The following is a 21,096-nucleotide window of genomic DNA, read 5'->3' as shown; positions in this document are numbered from 1 at the left end:
TTTCGGCATTCCTTTATCGTATTATTTGTAGGATAAACAATCAACCAACCGGCAGTTAACCAGTTAAAACAAATATATATATATATCAACTTATTAGTGAAGGATTAAACAAAGGAATTAGTCAGTAGTAAAGTAAAAAAAGTGCGAATCATCCATAAAAGTAAACATAATTTAATTGTGGCCTTCATCAATATGCATAGAGGATCGTGCCGAGATAATTTAAACTAGAGGAGAGGATGGAGGTGGTGGAGGAATGAGAGCAGGAGGAGAAGGGTTGGAGGGAGTTTACGGTAAAATACATTAATCGGAGCAAAAATCTGTCTCAAATTCAGCCTCTCCACTTAATAATATAGAAAAGGAGCAAAGGATTGATTCGAGATCTGTAAGGGCCTTTAGCGAAATCCACGTGCCCACAAGTTCGAGCTCAATGTTATTTTCCGGCGCACGTCTCGCAGCGGAAGGCAGTATTGGCCATGGAAAAGTTTCGCACCGAACTTTAGGTATAATAAATTTCACGTTAATATCAATACTGTAGTCTACGTAAGCTCGAGTCGAGCGTGGAGCCGTGGACGGCGTGGAGTAGGCGCATCGTCAGTGTTCCGATAGCCGCAGCCGTTGGCACAACCGACCGTGTGCCGCTCGTACTGTTCCGCCGCTGTCGCTGTCGCTGTCGCGTTCGTTTAGCCAGCCGTGGCCGTGTTTGTTGCTCCGGCCCGAACCGAACGTTGTGATCAGTGTGCGCCCACTCTCTAATTCCGCTACTTTATTACTTTTGGTGCATACTTGACTTGACTTGACATTAATGGAGTGATCTAATTTTTTTCGGTTCTGGTTTCTTTTTCCACCCAGGACTTTTTTTCTTTTTTTTTTCACTTTATCTCTACCATCATCCCCACCCCCCGACAACTGTGTGTAACTGTGCAACTGTTTTTATTTATTATTGTCTCAACTGTTGTTTTCGAAAAGTGATGTGAATGTAAAAAAGAAACCGAAGGATTACCTGGACTTTTTGGATTTCGGATTAGCACAGCTAAGCAGGACAAAAAGCACAAAAGGTAAGTAGGTTGTGAGTGGTACTCGATTGCAATAAGTCGTACCGTCAACAGGATATAATAATATATAGGGTGATTAATTGAGATTTAATTAAAAAAATTCACATGTTGGTTCAATTCGGTTTAGAGTTCAGTACAACAGCTTGGTTCAGCTCAGTTCATTTCTGTAATGTAAGTAAGTACTGTAACGGTAACGGTAATCCCGGTAATCCGCGGTGCACATTCTGGCCCAGCTCATCTAATAAAACCCCAACAACAAGTTGTACGTTTTATAATTATTCTGAAATCGTTGCGTAAGCAAATGTCTTTCTTTGTGTTGAAACTCGAATCGACATGTCGATTACACACACACACAGACACAGACAGGCAAGGTCGTTCGCATTCACTCTGAAAACTGATTTCGCCTTTTGTGCGGCCGTTCTTTCTTTTTTCGAATGTATACTTTGAAAATCCTTCCGCGGTGTTTCCCACCTTTTATCGCACTATTAGTTGACAATAAACAAACAAGCCGAGAGATAATAAATAAACACTTGTTTACGGACGCGGTGTCCTTTGGCGAAAACAAAACTGTTGTTGTTGCTGTGTATTGCCATTGCCAGTTTGACTAGTGCCAAGCTACGTGATGATATCATGTAAATACTGGATGACAGATATTATCAATAGACACAAAAGTAAAACGTTATCGCGGCGGTTCATTACTCCGAATGCGTCCCGTCCCAGCCCCCCGTCACTCGAGAACAAAGAAACTCGATTGATCGTTCATTTATATTTTCAAATACTTGTCTCGCAATTTTGACTGCTCTTCCATGCTTTTATTCCCTCTTATGTGGACGTAAATCTGCGAAGAGAACGTTCCGGTCTCTAATTTATATTGAACATTAAATATTTCCTTTTATTTGCTCGCTATACAAGGTTATGCAAGAATTAGCCTTCTTTAAAAGGTGGATACTGGATTTTGCGGTACAATCATCGTTTTACGATGGAATTAAATAGGTCTGGTCTGCAATGGCTTTGTAATCAATATGGTTTGCGGACCGGTTCTGACTTTTCCACTCTCTTTAATTATCTATTTTAATTAGAAGGCTACTTTTTCTATTCGAAACTGTTTTGTCATTTTTTATGTTTTACTAATAAATAAAAATAAAGGGATCCTTTGCCGGAAAAACTGAATAGCCTTTTATCTTAATCTAATCGACCGCGTTAGCAAAACAGCATTGAACTGAGAATAAAAAATCCTAAGTACTACAAATAAGTTATCACAAAACCACTCTTTCTAAATAAATTGGTACTAAATATTTTGTTACAAATCCCTTTTATAATAAACTTTAATTAGTTTTATATGATTTTTATTTGAGACTAATATCTTGCTCCTTTCAAAAGTCAAAAATATACATTTAGTAAATAATATAAAATAAATAACAGAGTGGAATAAAAATGATATTTGTTCACATTTACATATAAGAGAAAGACAATTACACGTAATACATGAAAAAATATAAATGATTTTTTTCATCTAATAAGGGTTTAAATTTGTATTTAAATTGTCTGAAATTGATTAAATTATACAAATGGTAACACAATGTGTTAATATAAGAAGGAATTGCACATAATTACATACAAATATTAACAAATACCACATTCCTCTCTATTTAGATTTCAAACAATGTTTCTAAAAGAAACATACCAACGTACCGAATGTTTGGCACATTTTATAAAATATTATTATAAAATGAGGTTAAATAATTCAGGAAAACATTTTTAAAGCTGTTTTAAACTCACAAAATATTTAGTAGTAAATTACATAGAAACATAATATGTTTAACAAAACATTATATACATTTACATGTACATTATTGTTTAATTTTAATTTGATTTTTTTCTTGTCTAAATTCACTTGATGCCCACACAAAAGCATTACATTTATGAATTTATTATTATTCAGCGGGATATGTAATATAAGAAATATATATATAAAATTGACAAATTCAGTTTTGTGACTGTTTAAATACCATTTTAATAATTTACTATCATAGAGATTATTTAAATCTTGTTACTTTATTGGAGATGTAAAGATGATCGAGAAACGTAATCCTTCAAAAGGAATATAAATGACATACACACACCTATATTTATGTACGTATATATATATATAGACGTGTACCTAACACTAGGGGTCGGGGACTGTCACTTGAGATTGCTTGAGGGTTCAATAATCTTTGTGGGGATTGTAAACTCCTAAAGTGTAGGCAAAAGGGGGCGGGTCCACGACCAAGCAAATCAATTTTGCTTCTTAAATTAATACTTTATTGTAATCTTCCAATTTTTGTAGACAATCATTTGTAGTATCATTTAATTATTATTGGAATTATGTCTAAACAATTATTAGTTAGTAATTTTAAAAAGATGCACAACATTAATAAATGAACCATTGTTAATCACCTGTAAACTGAGGTATTAAAATTACATAGATATATAATTTAAATCGTAATTATGATAGCTAATAAAACAATGTTTTCGTTTCGAACAAAAAGTGTCGGATGAAAAGTGTATAAATAAAATAGGAAATATGTTACGATAATTTCGAATAACGAATAACGAATTTTAACTGTTTTGTATCCGACAAAATCCGCAACACTGGAAATTAATAACGACATATAAATGTAATTTGACTGAATTCAAACTGTTCATTTTATTCATATTCCTATTTATTTATGTATTTAAATAACTTCGGTTTTATCGTTCAACAAATACCACATAACTTTAAATTATTCAATGCGACGTTTTAACAAGGATTTCGCTTCGTTCGCAGCCATTTACACATCGGTTCAGTTGCTTTCAAAAATAAACTGGTTTTGTCTTTGATAAAAAGGTAAACGTTGTATCTGTTGTATTGTTGTTTTTCCCCGAATTGAACTCGTCACCCAAATTTTGGGTAGCAAGCTTTTTATTAAAATTACTAAATTAGCAGTGGCAGACCATAATGTGGGGTGTAATCATTTTTAAAAGAAACTTTACACAAATTCCCATAGGAACATAAAGGAAAACCTATTTTTGAACGATAACGTGAAATTAGCCAAAGTGATTTTTCTATCTATCGTTGTAAAACAGTCGAGGTCGTATCCGGTTTTTATCATTTCAGCAGACGCAGACAACTTTTGTGACGTGTCAATGGTGGAAGTAAATTTCAATGTCGGTGTTTCATGTATAAATTGTTTTCGGTTTCGTGTCTATCAAAATGCAATTAAATGCGATTAAATGTGATTTCTATTAAAAGTATTTGTGGAAAATCAACAGGTGTTTGAATTTATTAATTTAAGTCTGCTTGTAAGAAATTCTACGTACAAACTATTATTTTTAGGGCCTATTAATAACAAATTATTAAAATACATTATTTTCTATATACATTACAAATGATATTAACCAGTTACATGCATAAAATGAATGAATTACACATTAGAGTTAAAAGATATTAAAAATGAGAAAATAATAATTCAGATTAACAAAACACTTTTTACAACTTCATTAAATTAATAAAAAATGTATAATAAATATTTTAGTCATTGTTATTTCGTTTTGGCGAAACGAGGGGTGCAGCTTTGTCATTTGAAAAAAGAATGTTGTGTGAAATATATGAAAAACTGATAAAATACAGATAATTTACTTATTAGTCTTATCAATTAAGCGTGTAAGTTGATGTTGAGTTCAAAATGAAACTTAAAAACATTGTAATTCAATCAAGTAAATTGAATTTTGTCGATGGCGGAGATATACAACTGTCGATGTATTAGTCGAGCCTTAATTACAGTGCATTTTATCACACGTTGATAAATATGGTTATTGTTACAATTTAATAATGACATAAACCGTTTGTACACAGATAAAAATAAATTGTTGCTAATATTTAAAATTGAAATCGCGATTTTATTTTTTTTTTAATGGTGCATTAAAATATTGACTTGAATTTAATAATGGTACTAGTTTTGCGAATAATCAATTCAGTAAAAATTGTAGCAAACATCATGGGTACAATTTTACTTGTAAAGAACATAAGTAACGTGTGGGCGTTGTTAAAACATCTACATGAATGTAAAGTGATACCTTTTAAAGTTTTATACTTTCTAGACAATAGTATTTACTACGAGACAGACGTAGTAAATTTTTTATTTGTTTCGAATTGTGTTCGGCGAACTCAAATCCCGCGGACTCCGGACTCCAGACTCCGGACTTATTTACAGGTTTTGTTTTCGAAATCGCCACTCACTCACTCTATTCATGTCGTTATTCGAAGGTGTTAGTGTCAAGTTCAAATTAAATCAATTCCATCACAAACATTTAGAGTGGCATGTGCGAAATAATTTATTATATTTACATTTATTTTTGACATAATTAATTCCCATGATTTTAACCTGTTACAGAAAAACTATAATTTCAATTTCATTTTATCCGAAAATAGTGTCAGTAATAAAATATCAAAAATTACACAAATTTATTTAACAAATAAAGCAAGTAAATAACTTGCATATTAATAAAATAAGAATTAATCTATAGTTTTATGATTTGAGCAATTTTTTTAATTATTGTTGGCCAACATGTAATAAAATCGGTGAATATTAATCAAAATAAAATGAAAAGAAAGAGAAGCGTTGAAAATATTCGTTAAATATAGGAATGTGAGCACCTAATCTGTGTAAGCTATTGTTTCAATTTAGTTTAGCTGGCAACTCGCCAAAGTAATAATGTTGGCCAGAAGTTCAACATTCATGCAGAACAAATTACTCTTTCTCTCTCTCTACTCTACCCTACCCTACCCTACCCTCGTCTTTAAATATTCAAAAACTTTTCTGAGAATAAATGATTCGGCGTTACGTTTGTTAATTTTAAATGTTCTCCTCCTATTTAATTGCATATTAATGACTACTACATTAATTAATTTAAAGCGGTTATTTACCGAAAAGTGCAAAAGCAATATGACCAATTCGTTCCACACTAAAAATACCCTAAAAATATCTATGAATTAATTTTAAATTAATACCACGCTCTGATTGTTTTGCATTAATAATAGCTTTCGATGTTTCCATTGATTAAAATTGTCTATTGACATTTATAGAGAATATATTAGGTCGTTATTGATTAATGACTTGTTTAATTTGTAGCTGATAGCGATGATAAATAATCGCTTCAATAGCAAGAAGTTGTGGCTATATTTAAAAAAATATATACGACATTCATTCATTATGTTTTTCCCAATAGAGAAGTGTTTGCTTTTATAAAATCAGTACCGGAATCAATTTATGTGAGCCAAACAACAATAAATATTAGGAAACAATCTAATTATCACTGTGTGTGTGTGTATTGTCTATTAATTTGGACGTTTCCAAGATTGTAATAAAAATTGCTTAACACCGACCCACTGACCTACTTGCTTTTATACTTAGAAGTACTGTGCATCATTGAGCTACGTAAAAAACAGTTTCTGTGGCGAAGTTATGCAACCAACTCGATTATTATAATAATATTAACGTATATTTGATAGGAGCATCTAAAAGTTTTCATATCTAATTTTAGACGTCACGGTACTTAGTTGTTAGCAATGATTCAAGGAAGCGATTCGCGCGTCAAACGGGAATTACTGTTAGAGGAAAATCCTCTAACAGAAAAACCCAATTATTTCTATGACCTAATCAGTAATAACAATTCAAAATGAAAACTCCTTCATCGAACTCAAATTAATAAACATCAAAATGAATTCACGGCAATTAATTGGCGTACAAATGAAATTTATAATTGTATGTTGAACAGGAAACTTACATTAGCTGACCAGGAAGTGTTAAAATGATGATACAGTTAGCTTTAGTGATAGATTGAGGACGTCAAGGAACACAAAGGTGCCCATTTGCTGCTTTGCTGTTTTACTGCTGTTTTACTGTTATTGAATAACAACAATAAGCTGTCAGCGCTCTTTAATTACGCCCTAAAATGTAAAAGAACGATTTATTTATTTGAAGCAGTTTGGAAGAATCGTGGAAGCCAATAACCGGTGAACCGGTGAAAAACGGTAATGGAATAATGAACGCAAAGCTGCTTTCTGATAAATGATCTGCACTCAAATTACGATACTAGTTATTCATAAGTACGAATTTCTAATTAGGAGAAAATATTTGGAATTTATTGTGATTTACCATATACCTCCCATCAATAGATTTTGTGCAGTTAGTTAAAAAGTTGGAAAATTAAAATGTAAAATTTGTGTACGGTAATCTTAGACTTTCACTATCGGCGCATGCGTCCACGACGAGGCTGATACGACGACGTTATTGAGGTCGAGGAAAGATATTCCAAATAAATGGTTCTTCACTCTTTAGTTCGTCGTTCAACGTGAATTATGGCGTCTATGCGTCTATGGGGTTTTACGAAATACTAACTTATAACTTTCAGTCCACTAATTAAGCTAATTAAGTTCTGACACAACACTGGACACAAATATTCATTACCACTACTTTCAACTATATTTTAATTCGTTTTGTTTATTCTGCCTTCATAAAATATTCCAAGAATAATGATCATTTTGTTAGTTTAGGTGAAAAGATTATTAGGTTAAAAGTAAATTTAATTGGGATTTGCGAAAGTACTATTCGGTTTATCAAGTTCACGCGGCAACGGCAACGGCAACGTCGTATCATATTACAGCAAAACCAATGTTGTCGTTGTTTGAGGACGATTAACTAACTGTTTGTCAACTGCAATCGTGTTAATTGAATTTTTAGTAATAATTTTTTAAGATGAATATTTTATACTGTAAAAAAATATTTAAATTATCAATATTTTATTATTATTTTATATGATTAATTTGAATTAAATTAATAAACGCCATTTATATCATAGAAAAATATTAAATATTATATATAAATCAATCAAATTTAGAATACCCTGAACATTATTGTGTTAAAACAGAAACAAACGACATTTAAATTATTTAGTTAATATTCAGTTGTTCGCCACTTGAAATTTTATTCCAGCACAATAATATTATAGACAATGGTAATTTAGAAATTTCTAAATCGGAGAAACTTGCGTTGTAGTGCATCGTACATTTCAATTATTATATTATTTTAATAATAATTAACACCGAAATTAAATTAATCATAATAAATATTAACGTCATGAATTCTGTTTTAAATTATTGTAAATCATATCACACATCCTATCATATATATGATAGATTAGCGACTGTTAATCTGTCTTTTTAGTTTGATTAAAACACTAAATTCACAATAATACGCTTTATTACAACAAACGTAGTTTAACCCTCGACATCTAAAGCTTGACTGCCCGATTCTTTCTTAAAAACTGCCCCGATTATCAATTATAAACAAATCCTTCAGATTTGTTTACAAAACAAAATAGTCTAAATAGATGTGAGCCCGTCGCATCGGTGCATCGGTGAAGATGATGACGTAAGCTAACATATATATATATATATATATATATATATATATATATAGCAATTAAAATATAGTATAAAAGTGAATAACAAAAATAACGAAGGAAAGGTGAAAACGGTTATTGGTATATAGATGTTTGATTGAGAAGGTTACACAGAACCATCGAAGGTAAAATCCCCCAACTAAATTGAGTCAACCTTGAAAGTTACGTAAGGTCAGGGCAAACTTTTTTCCACAATGTCAGTCTCCGCTTTGAGGTGAATGAATACGAATATACATTGAACGTTGTTGAACACGTATGTGTGTCGAAGATCACGACACGTACTTTCACTTATTGTTGGATGCACGCGCACCGCGCACCTTCTTCCTAGTTTTGGGTCGGAGCGGATCCATATGTGTCATTCATTAGAGACATGGCCGTATATTGTATTGTGGTTGCATATCGCATGGATGGTTTGCGATAAAAATAAAGGAACTTGATCAGCTGAACATCTGCCACAAACAGAAATGCCACTCTTGACGTAATGTAGGTACTTGTTTAGTAAATACGTCGGGCTTCGAATTTTTATAAATAAATGAGAAATGAGGTAAAATCGAATTCATATCGAATTATGAAAACTAGTAATATTATTGGAATTTAATTCGTCGATATCAAAAAGTGACACGTCTTGAAATTTATAAATATGTACTAATATTTTATGCGCACGCAATTTAAATCGGTATTTGATATATGTAATTCCCGGTGACACATTTAATTAATATTGTGATATTAATATTCCAATGTTTAATACAATTCTGACTCACAGAGAATAGTCATTATAATATATACAAATTAATTTGTGTTCTTTTACATTATGAAAAATCGGAAATATTTCAAAATATTAGAAAAAGTTATCATAATATATTTTTAAATAATTAACTCTTTGAAATTATACTGTTGATTGATTTATTACTGAAATGAATGAATGAATGAATAAATAAAAGGCCTTAAAATATAACGTCTGCTTTTTAAATTACAAATAATTCCAAAAAAAAAAATCTCATTAAGTTGAGAACTTGAAAGTTGAGACAGCTTAGACAAAAATTTAAATAAAAAAAATGCTTCTTATTGAACTGAAATTAATCCAAAAGAGTTCCTGTACTATGAACACTTCCGATTTGGCAGAATTAATTCTATAAACTTAATTAAAACAAAAAATACTCTCTTAATGAGGCAAAATTAATTCTTTTATATCTCCAAAATTGTTGTATTGTAAAGTTTTTAGATTCGATATACTTAATCTTTGAAATTCTTAAGGGGTGCATTTTTACCCATCTATATTCAGCGTATATGTAATTTTAATTGATTGGTTTTATATAAAAAAGATTTATAATCGGTTAATTTAAAAACAACGGTATTCAATTCTCAATGTCAAATTAAAATTTAAATGAAGTAAACACTTGTCCTGTTCTACCATTTACAATTTCCTAATTGTCGCTGCTTTGTTTTTACGTGTATTTTATTAGTTCAATTTAAATTTAGTCAGCTTGATAAATTTATCTGTAGATAAGTACTAAAACGAACGTTTATTTTATTTTGAAGGTAAATAAATACTCGTACGTCGAACAATAAACGCGCAAACCGTAAGTGTGTTTTGTTGTTATTAATTATTTGTTTAATCATTATGTGCCGTTCATTTTCGATGATCACAATCACATGTTAATGTGACCGACCATCTTGTATAATCAAACTTGTTGTTGTTGTTGTTGTTGTATCATTTCTTACATAGCTTTTTTCGTTACGTCAGACAAGTACATGTATCCATTATCTGAATCCAAGTCGTCATGGTTAGCAGCTAGAATCACTCGTCATACATCATGCACGTCATTCGCCACAATAATTTCATTGTTAAGTGGAAAATATTTTGGAACAGTCCGATTATTAATTATGGTTTAATTGCGTGCTTCTAGTCGTTAGTAAACAGGCGGATAAAGAACGTAAATATGTCTAGAGAAATAGAATTAGTTCTGAACTACTTTATTTGCATCGTTCCCAAATTTAAATGTTTATCTGAACGCTGATCAGGCATCAGCACTTCGTAGCGACGCGTCGGAAACATCGAAAAGTAGAACGTCGAAACGATGGAACGTGAATAAAGCTTTCCATTTGATACCCTACGTGTCGTACAACACGTGAGAAGACAGGAAAGTAATCGTCGAACAAAAAGACATTGAAAGCCATTTAAGGCGTACCACTGCCACCGGCCTTACATCACTTATTGTTTAGCAGATCATCATGGTACACTTGCGATTTTAAAAATAAATTCCGGCAAATATGCGGGGAATCCGAATCGCCTCGCTTCTTTATTTAGATTCATCGGACCTGCTCGAAGGAAATACTGTTTGCTGCTTGCTTCTTACTGATTGCTGATTGCTGATTGCTGATTAGATTATTCGAACTAGCTATGCACTTGATTCATTTTTAAATGAAATATATTCCGAAGTTGATATTGGCAAACTCCTGTCAGAAATATTATCTTGTGTGACTTGCAAATAGATAATGCTGATAATTAATTGTTTATTGCTGTGAAAGTCACACACTTCCCATGCGTTGATGATTACATCCGTAATTACAAGCGTCTGATCGTACAGCTTATTTAGTAAAAATACTCAATTTCTATAAATAACCAACAACATCAACTCGAACTGTTACGTGTCATGGTTGTGTATGTTGAGTGTCGACCAAATGAAACTTTCTAACTAGCCGATTGTAATTATCTAATTAAATAAAGCCGCCTGTCAGCGTTTTAAAACTCTTTTTCTCCTCGCCACAACAATAACACAATATTGATTTTAAAAGCAATTATTCGGTGTTCGTTACACTCATCCGTCAATATTTCGTTAACAATATTTATAACGCATAAACCTCAAAACCAATAAATTGCGCTAATTGATTGGAAGTTTATAATGACGAGTAAATTAATTTTTAATAATTAAAAAAATGTTGAAATATTTTGCGACAATCAGCCAGTTAATTGGGTCGAACGATACGAACGATTTTTCTACTACTAATTCATTAACGTTTCCTTATCTCCGCACATGCTCTTTCTTCTTCTTCTTCTTCTTGTGTTAATGATTCTTATCAATTTGTTGTTTTTTATAGTTAAATTTATTTTGCTTAAAGTGTCAATTGTTCAGAAGTAATTATACGTATAGAGAAAATACGACGAAATAAATAACATATTAAAAATAAACACGTAACCTTGTAACCGTTTTATAATACAAAACACGGTGATGGCTCCTTAATTTTTCATCATACAAACTTGATAATAACGTCACTGCAAGGCAAAAACTTTCACATCTACAAAATCGAAATTGTTGTGCGTTCAACATAAAAATATTATAATTTATAAATGCACCTATAGTTTAGATAAATTCACTTTCTCATATTTGTCGAGTCAATTACTTATTAATTGAAAAATAACAGGATACTTTAGTAATGCATCGTGATAAAAAGTAACTCCATAAGTCCGGTTTATTTAAATTCTATTTAAATGATTATGTACGAATAACTATAGATTGAATTAAGTGTTACGTTGATTTTAATTAGGCACGACGCGTACTGCAGTAAAAGTGTCATATGTCCGATATGTCCGATCGAGTTTTGAAAGGAAAGTCCAATTAAAAGAAAAAAACATGGACAAATGAAATACGATTTAATTACATTAAAAAGCGTAGAAATTTAAGTCGTTGTTTATTGAATGCGGGATATGACGTATTAGGTCACTTGACCCATAACCGTTTACGTTTGGTACGTGATAGATGTTGAAATGTGTGTACGACAGTCGTCAGTCATAGAGCAGTTAGTCCCTTCGATTTTCCGTGAAAAGCACGCTAATTCATTTACGTTGAACCATTTTAAGCAATCAAGGTCCATTATGTCATTCGATATCGCGGACTTTAAGTGTCCACCACGAAATAATATTGCTGTTTTACTGTTTTACTGTTAGAATCGGCAACCATCGGATTCCAGTTTCTAACGGTCTAAGCACACCAAGCGAAAACTTATACAAGGTCGTAGACAAGGAATTAAGTAATTATAATACAAATCGCGTGAGAATTCTCGTTGCTTACGTCGAACAGAACAACCTTAAAAATCTAGATCACTTCCTTTTGTCACTCGAACGACCGAAAGTGTTTTAACTGATGTGTGTTATTGGCGTGGCGCAATTGTCGTTATCGATGTATTCCGACTTACGGTGACCAGTGACCAGTGACTAGTTTAGTTGAATTGTTTCATACACAGACTGGCTAGAATACATGGCAAATTTGTTGCAACACATTCGCTTGCAGCCATCAGAACGTCAAAACTACCAAAGCATTAAATGTCATTCGGATCCTGTTCAAACCGTTTTTAGGGTTTAGTTACGCGTTGCTTTGATGAAATGAATTGAAAGAAAAATGTCATTTTTATTAAAATACAGAAACAAAGCGAATGATTGCAAGAGAATTTTAGAACAAAGTCAATGGCAAGCTAGCGACTGAACAGGCGGAGCCAATTTGCATTTTAATCTCCTAAAAAAAGAAGTATCCCGCACAAATTTCGATAAACAGATGCATTTCGCATAAGAATTAATGAACTGTACACAATTTTCTGAGTTTATTTAATGAATGGCCATGTTTAAAAACACAATCACGATTCCGTATACAAGTTTTCCAAATGTTTCGTATAAAATAATTTCTAGTTCTTCTGGAACATTGAAAACTGTTCTTTAATTCTTGCATTGAGGATATTTTAAAAAGTTGTTAAGTGGGACGTCTAAAATTTGTCCGAACTGCGGACACTCTCGAGTACAGTGAACCAGAGTGTGAGGAAGTGACGAAGTGAGATTATCTCGGCGATATTCGATTAAAGTCGAGGTTTATGTTGGATGTAAGATCGAACTTAATCATCCCCAGACTACCTATACACATTGCTATATTCTTTACTGGTTTTTAGTTAAACAACCCGCGATATCTGATTTAATACCAATATTGGTTCCAAAAGTCTCCCCAATTTACCGCAAGACGATTGACTGGAGAAGGTTACTTTTATTGTGTATTGATTTATTGCAAGAATCCCTAGATTTATGGAAGCTTTCATGTGTACCTGATATTGTACTTGAACTAAACTGAACACACTAATATTTAAGTTTTGCCTTCCTGAGGAATTCATGCATAAAGAACAATTTTTTTTAATTTTATACAATATGTGGCCAAATTTAATATAATATAATTAAGAAAATATAAAAGGTTTTAACTCAGGTAATTTCACAAAGATTGAAACAGCAAATTATTTACACATTAATCCGCCAAGTAAAAAACTAAATTACAATAAAACTGCGACACAAATAATTTTTATTCAATCCATTCAAAATAATAAAATTGAAACATAAATATGATTCTGTTAAATAAACGTAATAAATTTAAATAAAAAATTAAATGTAGTATTAAATATTTTATAAAACTATATAAAACTTAGCACAAAATGTTGCTGCGAACAACTTTTTATTCTTTCTTTTCATCGCATTGCACTACTCACACACTCCTTCGTAGCTTTACAAATATTTTTGTTGCTGCAGTAAATATGGAATGTATTTTGTGGGTTTTTTAAAACTTAAAAAATTGATTGTAAATCTGTTTCTAGTGCTTTAACTTAATCGTAATATTCATTATAGAGCAACTCTTACTCTCGTTAAGCTAAAATATGATATTTTCATATTGATCTGTGCATAGTATAACTAATAGATTTTCAAATAACAGCGAACAGTAATTAATTATTAATTAAAATAATCTGTATTTCCCAAACAAGTCGGATGGATACCTGTTCCAATCGCATACACGTTATTAACTGTTCCATTTAATGTTTTATTATGTACCAATCAAAATTATACAAGCAACTATATTAATTAAATTAGCATTTTCCCATTTTAAACACACACAATGAACGAATGCACCTTTGGAAACGCATTCGGTGAAAAAATAGCACTTGAATCACATACTACGTAGACTACGTGACTCAGAATCACACAATCACTCGATCTCGTGCCAACGATACATATTATTTTTAAAGGTAAAACAATTATAAATACTGTGCTTTTAATTACGTCAAAGTTTTCGTTGCGAATTTTAACACAATGACATCGCAACTATAATTGCAAGCAATTTAAAGTACAACATTTTAATATAACACTGTCACAGCTAGAATAAAAAATAATTGAACGGGCAGTCGCTTGGCTTGTCCCGTCGACAAGTAGATCTTATCGGGCGCATAAAGCTAAATTAGTGACAAACTCGAATATACAGGAAGTTATAATTTCAACGCAACTTAAACATTAAAATAATACGATAAATTTAAAATGATAATGAGACGAGGGAACAATACAGAACGACTGTTCAAAACTGGCGAGTGAAGTGAAATATCGGATATAAACTTAAACGATGCAGAATACATGAATAATTGATGTATTATTTTTGTGACTAACGTTCGCTATTGTCTCGAGAAATAATATTTGTTTGGATTTATATGGTTTTTTCACGGTTTCACGGATTAAAATTCATGGCAATATACACTGCAGCACATCAAGTGCAATAACCCAAAATAATTCCTCGCTGAACGGATACCATCCATCTGAATTTAAATTCATTTCCCCTAACTTTAACAGAATATTTATAAAATTTTCCAAACACATCATTTTAAATTGCAAAATGGCCTTCGAATGGCAAATAGCTTAAAAGATCTCTTCGTTCTCCTCTATTCAAGAATATTATTGATTTTAATCATTCACCTTCCAGTGCTATAACTAATGGTATCAAAGAATCGCATTTTATTTTATTTTAGATTTGTGAAATGATGTGTATTGATCTAGTTTACATTATTATTTGTTGTTAGATTAAAATCTAGTTCATGGTCACAATTTAATACAATTCAAAGATTGTTTGACGACAAAAAACTTGTAAATATTTATATACTTCACACACTCCAAAAGTAACAATTTTATAAAAATGTTTACGAAGAGAAACAAATAGATTTGTTTTGCTGCGTAAAGTAGTGAATAATATTCAATAGAGTACAATAATATTAATAATAAAAGACGGATGATTTGTTTTAAGCACACATTTGAACGAACGAATTTGAACTTTCGTGCTCGTAAACATGAACAAATAATAAAAATGGAATTGTGTAAATTGAGTTCTTGTTGAGGCATTTATGAAAAATTAATTGCCAAGCAACAGGTGCTCTTGTTTTAATTATCTAAATGTAAAAAATCATTTATTTCATCAAAATTAATGAATTATCCAAACGTGGAATTTATTCGGTGGATTTTTATCCGTAGCGGCACAAAGTGAACTTTTATTTAATGAACGCTGCCACTTCCGCTTTGAAGTCAGAAGCTTATTTCAATAAAATTCTGGCACTACAATAAAGTATGAATGCTCACGTAAATATTAACATTGCGACACAGTTACGAACGTCTCCTCCATTATTATTGTGTTTAACAAAGGATTAAAGGTTGGGCTCGGAATATTACGTTTATTTTAGCTTAATTCGATTTATTCTGGTCGACTATCTCACAATTATTACATCCAAACAACAATTCTCATTTAATTAATTTTACTTCTTCTCTTTTTCGTGTTTCGGACATGACACAGTGTAAATCCGTTATTTTTTATTCCGTTTGGTAAATTTTATAGTTGACATACTTTCCCAAGTGCCAGTATAAAATTTAAGCCAAGTTTCCCACATTATTTTGGCACTTGATGCCATCTAACAATTAACCGTTCAAATAATGGATTATGTCAGTGGCAGTGTAATTAATTAGAGTCGGCCACAAAAAACTCGTGTTTCCACAAAAGAATCCGCCACTTTCTCCTAATCTTTTACTTTCACCCTTCAGCATTACCGTTCACGAAATATGCATAAGATTGTCTGTTTATTAACCTCAATAGAAATTGATATTTTGCGGCTTCTTATCGAAGGTAATTTATAGCAAAAATGATATTCTCAAAACGATTGGTATTGTAACTTTGTAACTAATCAATTATTACATTGGCACAACACACCAATGTATGTGTGAATATGTTACCACCAACTGGCATTATTCCAATCCGATATTGATTTTTTCGACAACGATACGAAAATATTGAACGCAGGATGATATTTAAATGTTCTCGTTTGGTGGAACGTTAAAATTCCTATGTCGAATAATATAATTGAGGTCGCGTAACACTTGTATAACAACTTTCGTTTTACCAGACATTGATTTTTGTTATTCGTAACTAGGAAGTCTAACGAGTAAATGTCATATCAGCTCTTTTTCTTCGTGTAAGTGATAGTCGAAAAGTGCCGAAAATATCTGAATCGTTTTCCAGGTGACTATAAATAAATAAAGTTTCAATTAGTAATACGCAAGCAGAAAATCGAATATCGCGTTTAAATTTAATTTGTTTATGCAAACCAAACCGAAGAGTAGTAATATTGATTTAATCTGTGCTGTTGCCCCATTAAGCTGCAATCGCATATCGCAAATCGCATATCGAGGTGGGTAAAAGTAAATAAATAAATATTAACGCCCAGTTAACAATAATTGTTACGGTTTGGCCAGATAATTTGCCAGCTCTAAAAACGCAAAACTCAAAAACCGTATGTCCGCGTCATTGTGATAAACGCGCCAAAACAAATTAACAAACACGTAGGCCGCTGCATAAATTTCCGCCCGTTTTCCCGATATATATATGAAGCTTTTAGGTGAAATAAAAGAAGCAAGCGCCCCGCCAAGCGCCATTCAATAGATAACATCGTGTGTGAATGAAAATCATTATGGCACCGCATAAGAGAGAGAACAGAGGGGAGGGATGTGTCGCATCCCGTTTCAGCTCTCCATTAGGGCAAAATCGCTTCGTAGCGACCCTTCTCCCTCCCTCTCTTGATTTATGTTTTTTATATTTGTTAATTCTAAACGTGACCGCAATGCTTAACTGAATTAATTCCTTTTACAGTTTCACGCAAGGAACCATGAAAACCCCATCATCGCCGCCTCCAGTAGACGATTGTGATGACATCTTCGGCCCCCCACGTACTTACCCAGGCGGTTACTGCCCACCAAAGACCAGACCATCGATGATTTCGGCCAAGTACCGTCAGAAGGAGGAACGCAGGAAGATCTTGAAGATTAGCGCCAACAAACTGAAGAAAATCGAGGACCCCGAAATCAGCTTGCATCGCTCCGTGTTGATCAACAACATCATGAAGCATCTGCAACAGGACGCGAGAGACGAGCGGTACTTCAAGAACCAACTCAACTACCCGAGGTTCGACAACGACCACTTCCTCAATCTGAAAAGCGAGTTCATGAAAAACGAAGGCAAGAGTGATAACAAGTGTGAAACCAAGAGTGGATTCGATGAACAAGACTTTGATACAAAGGTAGCTCTAGAAATGAACAAAGCCAAGGCTGTTTTAACCCCTGTTTTGGTGGAAGAGAACCTAACGTCTCTGGCTTCCACATCGGAAAGTGTTGTTGTACCCATTAGTGATAATAACAATAGAGTGGCGGCGGCGGCGGCGGCGACGACGACGACGAAGACGACGCCGACGACTACGGCGCCAAAAAGGACGTTGGACGAGGTGGAAGACTGTGACGTACAAGACGTTCTTTCTCAGTGTTACATGCCCCCGACGCCGAGGATGCTGACTGGAATCGACGACAGCGAAGACGAGGAACCGATCGCCAAAAAGCCTAAATTGAACGAGGGTAGTGTAATGGACGCGCGTGAATCAGTGACAGAATTTTGTGTTAGCAATTACATCAACAACAACAACAACAACAACACTACTTCCTCAGAAGCTAGACTCGCCAGATTCGTCAAGTCCAACGAGACTGAATCGTTTAGTTGTGGACATGCTTCCATGTTTAGTGATTTACAGAGCAACGTATACCATAATTTAATAGCATCCTTAGAAACGTAGCGATGCCGCCATCTCGATCAAACTTAGGCAATTAATAACGATTTTATATCAATTTTTTATGTGATATATATATATGAATTACTAAATGTTACTTAAAGTTCTTATTTGGACTTGTTATGGTTTTGTACTTCACTCTTCTTTTATTTATTTTACCATTTTTATAGCCTCATCGACATCAAATTTATGTTATCAAACAGTTTTCGTGGAGGTTCAAAACCCAAATACAATTAAAAAATAAATCAACGTTTTTCGATATGTCTATTGATTTTTATAATTGGTTCACCGAAACATAATTTACGTTGGTTTTCGATGCTTGTAAATAGTACGTTCAAAAATTATTGGTGATTGTATTGGCCAAACAAAATATTGCATATAACAAAACCACTAAAATCATCATTCTCCACACAAAATCATGGTTACTGTTTACCTGCTCTCTACAAAAATTCTAAAATCTGGTCGTGATAGAAAATTATAAAATACCACTACAAACGATAAATTACTATGATACAGTCTAGTCTAAAATATTTCGAATTGTTATGTTTATTTTCGACTAGGTGTACCTTCATACACATTATACGAAGTAGAGAACAATTAAGTCTGTGATATTTATAAACAAATATGTTAATGTTTAATAAAAGAGCCTGTATATACATATTCCAATGGACATCCAGAAATTTTAAATAACAATTAGCTGAATTATTTCATTCGTGTTCATTGATTTTATATTTATTTTAATTTCTGGATCTCTTTAAAAGAATTAACAGTTGTACAGTTGCTTCAACTAGTAGTTACTATGAAATAACAAGCATGTAGAGCATTTTTTTAAAACTGTGTCTCTCGTGGCTTAAATTAGAATAACGTCCTATCCGTTTATTTCCTATTACTAATAATCACGTTGCTTCGATTTATTTTCAACTCTTCCTTCCTAAGATTTTACAACAACTCCAGCAACAAGATCACAACCGAGTTGGAAGTATTGAAAGCAACGTCGTTTGTTAGTTTGGATTTGATCCCCATATCGAAAATCCTATGCAAGCTTTGTTACCTAGAATAATATTTTTGACAACCGAGTTTTTTACGAATTTTTCAATTTTTATATACCCCATCAAATGAACCTATTTTTTGATGTAGAAGTATACGTCCATCTCATGTCCTGAAACTCCTTTAGTACGTTAAATTTAGTATTAAAACAGGATAAATTAAGCATTGTAAAATTTAGAATATCATTTCTCAAAAAAAAAAAAAATAAATATAAAAAACAACAGCGAGAGCTGCCTTTGGCAAATTATTTTTGTATTAAATTGGTTTTGCCATATTTATTGTAAATATTCTTTATTCGTATGCAATTATTTGTTATTTTTGTAAATTATTATCGTTTAAAATTTATTTATGTAAAATATGTTTGTCAAAAACAATTGTTTTTAATCTATTATGTAGTTTTCATCTTGTATAGTTTGTGTTAAACTATTTTTGTTAACATACCAAAACCGTAATGTTACCGCAAATTACCATTTGTCAATATTAAAAATTATTATCTTAATAAACATATAAATGTACGTTAGGCATTATTACAAATGCAATAAAGTACCTGAAAAAATTAAAAAACCTTGTTTTATTTGTTGTACGTTAAGTTGAATAAGTGCTCGTTTGTTTATTTGATATTAATAATGACAAAATAAAAATATATTTTAGAAGTATATTAGTTTGATGTTTTAATCACAACAGTTCACTAAATAAAAAGAAAAAATCACATTAATCAAATTTATTACTTACAATAATAGAATGTGTTAATATTAATTATGATACATAATTTTTATTTGTTATAAATTTATTTTCCTTATATACACTCTGATGTGAAAATAACAAACCGATTTGTCTAAATTTCAGTTTCATTATAGATTATATTATATATTAATTTAATTTAAAATTTAGTCAAAAATTAAAATAAAAGTTCTTCACTACTTTGTTATAAAAACGTACAGAATTGTAGGTATAAAAACACTGTAATAAATAAAGGCGAACAACCAATTAGAGAACTAACTGTAAAAGTTGTTATTAACAAGGAACTTTACGTTTTAAACAGTTGAACTCGACAAAACGGCGCGCCGTATTTTCTATATTACACGGTACACGAATTCTCTCTCTATATATACATATTAGAATTTTTCATAAAGATACTACAATAATAATGTTCTGCTGTAATAACAAGAGATTGTTTCAAATTTGAATAAATAGTTTTTTGCAACTTCCTTTAAAAACCGCTTGTACAGTATAATTGTTTAAGTAACTAAGGCAGTTGTATATTTTGAATGTGTCATGCAACCACAGACAAAACCATAGAATCAGTGCTTCATAGGTCGATTAACCGAGGAACTTTTTTAAATAAAGAACGCCGAGACGGAATTATTAAACATGTGTTTTTAAAAGTTATATAGGTCCCTCATAGCGAGAGATAAAATCAGAAACTCATAAATATGGTCTGTCAACGTGTAGAAAATGAGATTGAAAGCCTCGGCGGCGTTCGCAAGATTGTAAGAATGGCCGACGATATTCCCAACTCCTTTCCTTAAAATATCTGTTTATTCCGAGTAATCGAACCAAGTATCAAGTAAAA

At 32.0% G+C, this 21,096-nt stretch overlaps 1 protein-coding gene across 1 annotated transcript; it reads left to right on the top strand.

Annotated features, from left to right (window-relative positions):
* Nucleotides 1-613: 613 nt before the first annotated feature.
* On the top strand, nt 614-19,698 carry LOC109606908 (uncharacterized). Its single transcript, XM_049969964.1, has 2 exons — nt 614-1,055; nt 17,513-19,698. Exon 2 carries the CDS (start codon nt 17,529-17,531, stop codon nt 18,480-18,482), a length of 954 nt encoding a protein of 317 aa, XP_049825921.1. The 5' UTR covers nt 614-1,055; nt 17,513-17,528; the 3' UTR covers nt 18,483-19,698.
* The last annotated feature ends 1,398 nt before the right edge of the window (nt 19,699-21,096 follow it).

The sequence above is a fragment of the Aethina tumida genome, chromosome 7, assembly GCF_024364675.1.
Source record: "Aethina tumida isolate Nest 87 chromosome 7, icAetTumi1.1, whole genome shotgun sequence".
Lineage (NCBI taxonomy): Eukaryota > Metazoa > Arthropoda > Insecta > Coleoptera > Nitidulidae > Aethina > Aethina tumida.
This window is presented reverse-complemented; position numbering and strand designations above follow the sequence as displayed.

Bases quoted from the DNA above. Each gene is read 5' to 3' on its own strand.
- LOC109606908 (XM_049969964.1), top strand. From the start codon at position 17,529: ATGAAAACCCCATCATCGCCGCCTCCAGTAGACGATTGTGATGACATC.